Source organism: Chiloscyllium plagiosum, unplaced genomic scaffold (assembly GCF_037043375.1).
Source record: "Chiloscyllium plagiosum isolate Xiang-an unplaced genomic scaffold, Cpla_swu_hap1 HiC_scaffold_24, whole genome shotgun sequence".
NCBI lineage: Eukaryota > Metazoa > Chordata > Chondrichthyes > Orectolobiformes > Hemiscylliidae > Chiloscyllium > Chiloscyllium plagiosum.
Window position 1 is genome coordinate 54,333,274 of NW_028270162.1, and position 12,134 is coordinate 54,345,407.

The 12,134-nt window shown below is 40.3% G+C and overlaps 1 protein-coding gene across 1 annotated transcript in view; it reads right to left on the reverse strand.

The window, feature by feature from the left end:
• The window catches only part of gcn1 (GCN1 activator of EIF2AK4), a 128,449-nt gene that overhangs the window by 22,884 nt on the left and 93,431 nt on the right, over nt 1-12,134 (reverse strand). Inside the window, exons 43-47 of the mRNA XM_043716089.2 lie at nt 11,568-11,685; nt 10,422-10,637; nt 5,232-5,396; nt 3,879-4,040; nt 3,076-3,168 (exon numbers count right to left, since the gene is read on the reverse strand). Coding sequence (XP_043572024.1) covers nt 3,076-3,168; nt 3,879-4,040; nt 5,232-5,396; nt 10,422-10,637; nt 11,568-11,685 — 754 coding nt within the window. The remainder of the gene's footprint in view (nt 1-3,075; nt 3,169-3,878; nt 4,041-5,231; nt 5,397-10,421; nt 10,638-11,567; nt 11,686-12,134) is intronic.

The window sequence follows — 12,134 nt, forward strand, 5'->3', positions numbered from 1 at the left end:
CTTCCAAACTACTGTCTGTACTGATAGGAATGGGAATGCCCAACTGTGCCAAGCTTTTATTAAATGCAGAAGTTTCTGGGTTGGAGTAGAGACAGGAATCTAGAATCATAAGAATGGATACAGCACAGAAGGATGTCCTTAGGCCCTACAACCTTTTACAATTTATATAAATCTCAGATGGAAAAACTGAAAATATGGTCCTAAATTTGTTGATGACAGATAGTTAGGAAAGTAGTGATGATAAAAGGAGGGTATATAGATTTGGACAGAGTAAGTGAGTAGGTAAAGACCTGGCAATTGAGTATAATGTGGTAAAATGTAAGGTTGTCCATTTTGACAGGAATGCTTTTATATAAATTATCTAAATAGTGAGAGATTACAGATTGTTGAGATGCAGAGAGACCTGGTGCCTGAATTTGCGAATCTTAAAAAAGGCTACTATGCACACACAGAAAGTAATTAGGAAAGCTAACAGAAAGTGAGCAAGTGAAGACTGCAGATGTTGTATACAACCTAAGCAATGTCCTATACAGCCACAACATGACCGCACAACTCCTTTACTCAGCACTCTGACCAATAAAGGAAAGCATCCCAAATGCCTTCTTCACTGTCCTACCTACCTGCGACTCCACTTTCAAAGAGCGATGAACCTGCACTCCAAGGTCTGTGTTCAGCAACACTCCCAAGGACCTTACCATCAAGTGTATAATTCCTGCTCTAATTTGCTTTTCCAAAATGCAGCATCTCGCATTTATCTAAATTAATCTACATCTGCCACTCCTCAGCCCACTGGCCCATTTGATCAAGATTCCATTGTGCTCCGAGGTAACCTTCTTCGCTGTCCACATCTGGATAGTAGTAACAGGATAGGTCAGAGTCAGCATGGATTTATGAAGGGGAAATCATGCTTGACTAATCTTCTGGAATTTTTTTGAGGATGTAACTCTGAAGATGGACGAGGGAGATCCAGTAAATGTAGTTTACCTGGACTTTCAGAAAGCTTTTGATAAAGTCCCACATAGGAGGTTAGTGAGCAAAATTAGGGCGCATTGTATTGGGGGCAAAGTACTAACTTGGATTGAAAGTTGGTTGGCTGATAGGAAACAAAGAGTAGTGATAAACGGCTCCATTTTGGAATGTCAGGCAGTGACCAGTGGGGTACTGCAGGGATCAGTGCTGGGACCGCAGCTTTTTACAATATATGTTAATGATATAGATGATGGTATTAGTAATAACATTAGCAAATTTGCTGATGATACTAAGCTGGGTGGCAGGGTGAAATGTGAGGAGGATGTTAGGAGATTACAGGGTGACCTGGACAGGTTAGGTGAGTGGTCAGATGCATGGCAGATGCAGTTTAACGTGGATAAATGTATAGTTATCCACTTTGGTGGCAAGAACAGGAAGGCAGATTACTACCTAAATGGAATTAATTTAGGTAAAGGGGCAGCACAAAGAGATCTGGGTGTTCTTGTACACCAGTCAATGAAGGTACAGCAGGTAGTGAAGAAGGCTAATAGTATTCTGGCCTTCATCACAAGAGGGATTGAGTATAGAAGCAAAAAGGTTCTTCTGCAGCTGTACAGGGCCCTGGTGAGACCACACCTCGAGTACTGTGTGCAGTTCTGGTCTCCAAATTTGAGGAAAGACATTCTGGCTATTGAGGGAGTGCAGCGTAGGTTCACAAGGTCAATTCCTGGAATGGCGGGACTACCTTACGCTGAAAGACTGGAGCGACTGGGCTTGTATACCCTTGAGTTTAGAAGACAGAGAGGATCTGATTGAGACATATAAGATTATTAAAGGATTGGATACTCTGGAGGCAGGAAACATGTTTCCGCTGATAGGTGAGTGCCGAACCAGAGGACACAGCTTAAAAATACGGGGTAGACCATTTAGGACATAGATGAGGAGAAACTTCTTCACCCAGAGAGTGGTGGTCTGTGTGGAATGCTCTGCCCCAGAGGGCAGTGGAGGCCCAGTCTCTGGATTCATTTAAGAAAGAGCTGGATAGAACTCTCAAGGATTGTGGAATCAAGGGTTATGGAGATAAGGCAGGAACAGGATACTGATTAGGAATGATCAGCCTTGATTATATTGAATGGTGGTGCAGGCTCGAAGGGCACAATGGCCTACTCTTGCACCTATTGTCTATTGTCACTACACCTCCCATTTTGGTGTCATTGGCAAACTTACTGACTATATCTCCTATGTTCACATCCAAATTATTTATTTAATCATTTATATAAATCACGAAAAGCAATGGACCCAGAGCAATCCTTGTGGTACACCACTGATCACAGGTCTCCAGTCTGAAAAGCTCCTTGATAAGAAGTGGCTAAAACATTATTGGGGGTTATCATAGAATCATACAACACAGAAGAGGCCTTTTGCCCACTGAGTCTGTAGCACCAAAACAAAACACTTCTACTAGTTCAACTATCCTGCACCAGGCCCATAGCCTCGACTGTTGTGTATTTTTTAAAAGGTTGAGAATTGGTGGAAATGTGGAGTAATCAGATTAGCCATGATTTTATTGAGCAGCAAGACAGGCTCAAGGGGTCAAGTGGTTTACTCCTCTTCATGCTGTGCTTGTTCATGTGTATTTGCTCCAGGAATGCACCCCGGTGCCAGCGGTTGTACGTGCACAATAAGTTTGGATACAGAACATCACCTGGGGACAATCGGTGACTTAACCCTTTCCCAGAGTTTAACCGTCACTTCGCCAAGGCATTTTTAAGTTAACACTGCAGTATTTTCATTTTGTTTTTGATTTTTTGCTGATGTGTATGTCTGTTAGTTTATTTTAGAAGGGTAGTTATGTTTATACTCCCAGAAAGTTGCATGATATATGGTACTGAGGATATTCCCAAAATTACTCTCCATCCGTTACTGATAGAGCTAGTATTTTCCATTCAGAAAATTTTATTTGTCAAAGATCTTGTAACAGAATGTCCCTTTTGGTCATTTCTTTCACTGGATGGCCAAATACACAGCAATATAAAGTACACTCTCAAAGCAGTAGTCTTGTTAAATGCCCAGGTTTTGTATTGTATTTATATACTGACTATGTACCTTTGGCACTAGGTAGGGAAGAACAACACGACTCTTCACTCCCATCACTTGCTTCAATCCATCCAGAGCAAAATCTGACATTTCCTCATTGTTCTGCAAAGAGCATGATAGTTAATGATCCAACTACAAATGCATTTGCATTTGTATAGCATAATTTGCATTTATATAGCATTATACAATCCCTATAGTGTGGAAGCAGCTCATTTGGCCCGTTGAGTACACACCAACCCTCCGAACAGCACCCCACCCAGACCCACTCCCACAGTCTTATCTCCATAACTCATCACTTCCCACAGCTAATCAACCTAATCTACACTTCCCTGGACACGATGGAAAATTTCACATGACCAATCCACCTGATCTGCACATTTGGATTGTGGGAGGAAACTGGAGCACCCGGAGGAAACCCACGCAGACAGGGGGAGAATGTGCAAACTTACTGAGCCACTGTGCCTTTAACACCGAAACTGCCAAGGCAGTTTGCAGCAATTTTAAACAAAACATGACACCAAGCAACAAAAGGAGACATTAGGAAAAACATTTGATTGTTTTATCAAATAGCTAGGTAAATGGAATGTAAGGAAGCAGACTAGGTTTGGGAACCCAACCAGCCAAAACGAACTCTTTAATACAGGTTACACGTAAGGCTCAGAACCTCATCCCAACATTTTCACAGTCACCCAGTTTGTCCCGATCTTGTCATCTTTAAAACAAGAAGTCAGGGTGACTTGAGGACGCTTGGAGTTTGGTTTGAGATTTTAAAAGGAAATTCTAATCTAACGTCCTCTCCTCCAAACACTCACAAGCTGTTCCAGCAGGAATGGCAGAATGTCATCTAATGCCTGGTATCCAATTGTTGAGTGAAGCTGTTCAAAAGTCTTGGATGCAGCCTCTCGAACTTCTTCAAGTGGGTCACAGAGGGCCTTCCGTACTGTGGGAACGAGAGACTCGGAGAAGACAAGCACCTAGCATCAGAGGCAAAAACAAGCTGAATCAGCATGCATTAAACAATCAAATCAGAGCTAGGGTTAGTTGGTGAAAGCGGAGAGGATTAACATCACACTGCCTAGCCACTAAGTACATATGAAACATTCCACACCCTCAACTCCATCTCTTGCCAACACAGCTCTCTGCATTCATCTCTTCAATTTGCTTGTACTGCATTCACTTACTAATAGAAAACCATTTAAACCAGCACTTCAGCAGCTTTTCATCATTATTTGAAGTTAAATTGGCATTCTTAAATACATTAAGCATTATATGCTCATTTACTTACACCAACAAAAAGGTTCTTAAGACACAATGGTAGTGTCCCTATCTCTGAGCTAAGTGGTCCAGGTTCAAGTCCCACCTATCCCGAAGGTGAGAAGGTTGATTAGAAAATATCTATACCAATGAAAACAGTTGTGTTTCTAGAGCAAATTTAACCTAGTAAAATATTACAAGGAACTTCGTAGAAATGACCAATCAAAAACGTTATAGTGAGGTATGAGGACTTATCTCTTTAAATCCTCTTTGGTCAAGTCTAAAGCTTATCTTAAAAGGAGTAAGAGAGGTAGTTCAGGGAGGAATTATAGTGGGTGGTGACTTTGATGGTAGAATTTAATGCTGTTTAAATGAATAGTTAAATGGAGCAAATTACTGCAGATACTGGACTCTATGAAAATAACAAATGTTGGAAATCACAGCAGGTCAGGCAGCATCCATGGAGAGCAAGTTAACATTTCGAATGTAGATGACTCTTCCTCATATCTGATGAAGAGTCACCTAGACTCAAAATGTTAACTTACTCTCTCTCCATGGATGCTGCCCGACCTACTGTGATATCCAGCAATTATTGTCAATAGTTACATGGATTGTCATTCAAATCTAAGTCAACACTTGAGAGGAGAGATGAGAGTAGAGACCAAACAGGAAGAATGACGGGGGTGAGATAGCAATGGTTTAACTGGGGAGGTGGCGATGATGTGATTGAACAGGGTACCTGTTAGTGTGTAAAATATGTGCCTTAGATGACCCTTCCCCAGTTACTTTAGAAAATTCACTTATTACCTGCAAAGTCAACACTACTTCTGTAGCCTGGATGCTTCTGGATATGAAAGTGACACAGTATGATTGCGCAAGCTCAAAACTTCCAAGTATAATGAGTTACTTACTGCATCTTTGCTGGTTGACTTCATGATCTCACTGAGACCAATACAGACTCCCTGTCTCTCATCACTCTTGTCTGACTTTAGCCCTGCTTCCAGGATTGGAATGATCTCTGGCAAAATCTTTTCTCCCAGCTTTCGCACAAGATCACCCAGTGTCCTTGCAGCAATCTAGAGGGAGAAAATTCATCAAACGTTTAGGAGGAAATCCTATTTGGTCTAAGATTTGACAGAAAATTTATACTTTAAACATAATGTGCTTTTCAGAATGGTTAAATATCCCTGTATAATCTACAATATATGGAGTACAAAGTGGCACATCCACCGGCTATACCAATAGACAACTAATTGAGCCTCGGTTTGTCATGGGCTTCTGGAATAATTTGATGTACCAATGAGTTGTGTGCAGGGACAGTGCCATTAACCTAATCATCCAACTGGCTCATAGCTGTGACAGACAATTAGTATACTATGTTCTACAGTTTAGGACGTTTTTGCTCAGATTCCAATACCATCCATAACTGAAACAGGTTGTAAGGTTATGTGAAGTACATGTATCAACAGTAGCACCTAACATGGAGCAAATCAGAAGCCATTTTATTCACAGAAACAAATTCTGAATGGCAATAGAGAATCACAGAAAAAGCTAAAAATAACTCAAGTTTGGCAGCAGTGGAGAGGGAAACATTGTAAAATATTTCAGACTGATGAACTTCCATTGGAAAAAAAATTGGAGAGCAGTCAAGGTTGGTTTACATGAGTTAGCTCACACAATAAGCAATTTCATGTGTTCAACATTTTGGTTGATGAGAGAGAGCCGCATAGGCAAATAGAGTCACAGATATGTACAGAAATAGACCCATGCCGGCCAGATATCCTAAATTAATCTCAGCCCATTTGCCAGCACTTGGCCCACATCCCTGTTTTCATATAGCCACCCAGATGCCTTTTAAATGTTGCAAATGTTACCAGCCTCCACCACTTCCTTTGGCAGCTCACTCCATACTCGCACCACCCTCTGCGTGAAAAGGTTGCCCCTTAGATTCCTTTTAAATCTTCCTCCTCTCACCCTAGACCTATACCTTTTAGTTCTGGACTCCCCAACTCAGGGAAAAGACCTTGTCCACTTACCCCACATGATTTTATAAACTTCTATAAGGTCACACCTCAGCCTCCAATGCTCCAGCTCCAGTCTATTCAGCCTCTCCCTACAGCTCAAATCCTTCAATCCTGGCAACATTCCTGTAAATCTTTTCTGAACCCTTTCAAGTTTCACAACATCCTTCCGATAGCAGTAAGACCAGAATTCCACACAATATTCCAAAAGCAGCCTAACCAATTTCCTGTACAGCTGCAACATGACCTCCCAACTCCTGTGGTCAATGTACTGACCAATAAAGAAAAGCGAACTAAACGCCTTCTTCATTACACTGAGACTCCACTTTCAAGGAGCTATGAACTTGTACTACATGGTCTCTTTGTTCAGCAGCACTCTCCAGGACCATTAAGTATGTAAGTCCTGCCCGGATTTCCCTTTCCAAAATGCAGCATATCACATTTATCTAAATTAAACCTTCATCTGCCACTCCTCGGCCCATCTGATCAAGATCCCATTGTACTGTCAGGTAACCTTATTTAAACAACTTTTAAAATCAGACAGGACCAACCATGTAACACAGAAGTAAACATACCACCGTATGTCTACAAATTACTCAGTGCAGGACCAATGCCCTTTCAATTTATTGAGGTGCTTAAAGTTGGAATGAGATTATCATTCTGAAATGAGTAATAACTAAAAGGATGATGATCAATGTTATATTGCTGCAGTACAAGAGCATGACACCTGCTTATGGTGACTCATTTGTGTACTTGCTCATGTTTGCTTGTTGCTCGGTAGCACATTGCATTCATCTTTTTTTTAAAATCTTGCGTCAGTGTGACATCTTCACTCAACATCTGTTATAATTCTGCAATATTTTTCATGCCAAAATCATAGCCTGGATGCAGTCTGGTGGAGACAGTCACTGACAGACTGAAGAGCAGAGAAGCCAAATGCTAACTGCAGCTAGTGTCAATAGCTTCACTTGATAATTCAATCACCACCCTTGAATTTTGTGGTTTTTCAATTAGTTCTGGTCCTTTTTCTCTCAAAGCTCTCCCCAACCCTTTCAAATGCTTACTACACAGCCAGGATGGTACTTATTTAGACACCTATTGCAAAAGACAACATTCCATTGGCTGATACTGAATTTTGAGATATCTAATATCTGGTTCTTTCTCCTTTGTTCCACTTCTAGTGTCAGGAAACCAATCAACAAGCAGTCAAATTATTCAATTGTCAGCCCTGACATTAGGTACTGCAGAAAACTGTTTGGTTATGGAAACAGAGAAGGAGGGGTTTGTGTGGAACTTGGTCCTCCCTTGCTCAATGAGTGTAAACATGTACTTTCTGACATAAGTCAATAGATAGCGAGCAGGAACTGTAATCCTGGTTCATTTTTTTCAGCCAATCTGCTCAAAGGCTAATGATATCATCTCTATGTCATGGTTGAAACCAGCTTATTCATCACAAAGAAAGAAGAAGTGAACAGTACCAGAAGTGACCAGTTCAGGTATTTAGTGGATTAACGTAGTAAGCCCCAGCAGCATCTTCAGTTTATGTTGTTACGTTATTACCAGAAAGTCAGTTTCCAGGTAGAAACCTGGCTCGATAGTTAAAATCAGAACAAATCATAATATGATCTAAATGGTCTCTTGCTGAAATATAAACATATAATGTTGCATATTTTGATTTAACAATTAAATAGAAGTTCATTAACAAAAGGACAAAGATTAAATAAATCAAGCTATTCTACTTATAATACAAATTCAAAGATGTTTAAATATACACAATGAATGTGAAATACATTTCAAAATCTCAAAACACACCTTTAAAATTGGAAAAGAAACAAAACAGCTTTCGTATTGTGCCCAAAACGCACCCCTGGTACAGTACTCAAACAACGATTGCACCAGAGTCTCTGCATCCAAAGCCTCATTCCTGAAGAAGGGCTTATGCTCGAAACGTCAATTCTCCTGTTCCCTGGATGCTGCCTGACCTGCTGCGCTGTTCCAGCAACACATTTCAGCTCTGATCTCCAGAATCTGCAGACCTCACTTTCTCCTCAAAGATTTTAACCTACTGCGAATCCTCTTACAAGGATGCCTTCCTTGAAGAAGCTCTCTTCCTCCCTCTACAAAGAAGCCTCATTCCTGAAGAAGGGCTTATGCCCGAAACGTTGATTCTCCTGTTCCCTGGATGCTGCCTGACCTGCTGCGCTGTTCCAGCCACACATTTCAGCTCTGCACCCAATACCTCAGTCAAGCTTAATCACTTCTGACATCAATTTTTAGATTAGAACTGAAGATAGCTTCTTCCTGGATATATCAGTCACCTGCTTAAATGTAGTCAACTTTAAGTAACCTATTCAAGGTTTTATTCCAATATTTCTGCTTTGGGACTAACATGAACTGTTAACTCCAAAGTAACCTAATTCACTATATATTCTTCACTTCTCAGGAGCATGGGTCTATCCAGTCATTCTATTCCCAGGACTTGTCTACTCAAAATTGAACCCCAAATTTCTGAGTTTCTGGTGCTTCTCTTAAACTTGAAATAAAAGCACCAATCACGAGGACCAATTATTTACCTTGCGAATTGTAAAACAAGCTAAAATAAACAAACGTCCATCAGTTGTGCGCAAACCATTCACTCTAACGCCTGGCCTCAAACAGTTTTGAAAGAAGTCATCATGACTTCAGAAATAATTACAAGTTAATTGTTAACTTCAGACACACAGAAAATTCACCAATTTTGGCTTAAAACCAGAAACCTAAACTTACAATTTAAACAAAAAAAAATAGTCCACAATGTAATTGAGATATTGAAACTCTTTTTGGATATTTACATTTGGAGAGCTGACATATTTGTTATTCATTAAACCATTACTGCTTGTTCAAAGAGAGACTCAAGATTCTCTAAGCCACCACTACAAGTCTCACCTTATTTAAATTGTTTGTTTGGGGCTTAAATTCCAATAGCCTCAAAAGAACCTCTCCTGACTGTTAAGTTTTAAACATTCGCACAGTGCAAATACATGGTGACTGTCGTGTAAATACATCCGGCTTTCTTTCTTTTATAACTTAAATTATTTATCCAAAGTCCTCCTGACTGCAAAGATTCCCTTGATAACTAAGATTTTCTCGTTGTTCACTTGGCTCAATAACTATCCTGGAGGAGAAAGTGAGGTCTGCAGATGCTGGAGATCAAAGTTGAAACTTTATTGCTGGAACAGCACAGCAGGTCAGGCAGCATCCAGGGAACAGGAGATTCGACGTTTCGGGCACAGGCCTGAAGAAGGACCTGTGCCCGAAACGTCGAATCTCCTGTTCCCTGGATGCTGCCTGACCTGCTGTGCTGTTCCAGCAATAAAGTTTCAACTTCAATAACTATCCTGAAAGTGAAGAGCTCATTAATGTGGCCTCATGTTAATGAGACAGATATTTTCTGATATTTCCATTTAGACTGTTTTTTCAAACAAACAAAATCACATTTATTTGAAAGAGGTTGAAGTTTGACTCAAATTTATTGTGTTGCAGCTTTATCAAACATGGAGTTTGTGATTTGTGCTTCATTGTTTGCGTCAGAGTTGGATTAGTGTTAAGTCTGGTGTCATGGCACGATTAAATCCTTTCCATCCAGTTCACGCTTGTGTTCTGACTGGGTTACAATGCAGTGGGCATGGCAATAACAGCAGAGTCATGAGCCATCTTTTTATGGAGAATTGCAGCTGAGGAAACAACTAATGTATTTGAATAAAGCATTAGAAGGAATTATTTTAACTAATTTTAATGAATTAAAAAATGTAAACAATGATTTCATGCTGTGGCTATTTTAAACAGTGTGTGTGTCAAAATGCTTCTCTGCAAATCAATTTGATAACAGTTAAATAAACCTTGCTCTCCAATAAAAAGGGTGAGGGAATTACTTATAGAAGTTGCATTCGAAGATGGCAGGTTATTAATACACCCATTTGGTTACCCCTCAAGTAAACTGGACGAGAGAAATTAAGCACATATCAATCTTTCTATAGATTTCCCTTCAGCATTCTTTGACCAGTTTAATCTTACTTTTGAGTGCAAAATATTCCAACTCACCGTCCTCTTGTCAGCACAGGTACTGGCCAAGAAACCCAGTAACAGAGTGAAGAGTGTTGGCAGGATTTCCCGCAGTGTTCGTGGTGTATTTGAAACAACAATCTTCCAGACGTGTAGTGAGGCTTGACGCACCACCAGCTGGGTGTCAGAACGACCCATGTAGAGACCAGCAAGCACACGATTTCGCCTCTCAAGACCAAGTGCACCAATAATAGCCTGAAAGTATTATCACCAGGTCAGATTCTATGTAAAACCCAAAACTGAATATTTTGCAAAGAAAGAGGTAATCCTGCCCACTTGGCCTGCAGTTTTTATGCTTCATATTAGCTCTCATCTAGCTTTTCCTAATGTCATCAGCATAAGTTTCTAGAGTCCTTCATATATTTATGTAGGTCCCCTTTGCAGATATGTATGCTAGATGAATCAATAACTCCACGTTCATCATTTCCACATCTCTTTGGAAAAAGGTATTTCTCCTGAAAGTTTTATTAGATCAATTAGAAACAATCTTATAGTTGAGGATTAAAAAGAGAAAGGTCTGGCAGTATCTGTGGAGAGAGAAACAGAGTTAATGCTTTGAGTATGTTACGATTTCTTCAGAACATAACAGGTTTGAAATGTTGGTTTCGGTCTCTTTACAGATGCTGCCAGACCTGCCATGCTTTTCCAGCATTTTTCTCTTTTACTGTAGTTGTGGATCCTAGTTTTGAACTGCCCATAAGCAGAAACATATTTGCTAAGCTTACCACATCAAATCCCTCCATAACTGTAACACTCTCAACAGAATGATGCCTCAGCCTTCTGTTTTCCCCGAGAGAGAAGCATCAGCCTGTTCAGTTGTTATATAGATAAGCTTACTTCTTTATGTCATTGAAGGGACAGGTACATAACATTGATAACATCTGAGCAGGTTTGTTAAGTCAACAAAACCCTTGAAGCAGGTCCTCACGTTAAATCATTCCAAAGGTCCAGGACATGTTAAATGGGTCTAAACCAACTTGATATTGCAAGGATTGTTTACTGACCATTCAGTGTCAGAGGTTCATATTCTGAGCTAATATACGTCCAATCGTATTAATGGAAGATGTTGGATATTTATCAAAATGCATGCCCCAAACAGCAGCTGTGCCAATTTCAAGCCCTTACCTTATTGGACTGCGCAGTGCCAAAGTTGTCATCTTCTGAGGCAGTCTCTGTTGTCATTTTGCCAGTCACTCCTGAAACGTGGAAAAGCAAGTCTCCCAACAGTTGGACTGAACTGAACCTAAAAACCAAACCAAAGAAGAATAAACACCTTATATTACTAATTTGTTTAACACAATTCAGTCTTCACCACACAAAAAAAAACAAGGAAATGGTGGAGATGGAGAAGAAAACTGGGGCCAAACGAGCACATGGGCTTTCCCCAGGGTTTACAAAAATCCTGTTCCAAAAACAAGCTCTCAACATTGTTAAAGAAACAGATATCGGTGATGCAGTAGGAAACAAGAGAAATTGCACATGATCCAAATCTGACATAACCAAAGGGTTAGAACAGATGGAACATATTCAGTGATTGAAAAGAACTATACCAAAAGTAGGAAGGTTAACATATTTCCTTGTATCAAGGCAGTGTTGAACAGGTGCTGACTCCAATCTCAACACTGGAGAGACAATTTCAAAGTGTCTGTGTTCTTCAACGTGCTCTTCAGTCACAGATGTCCTCCAAAGCCT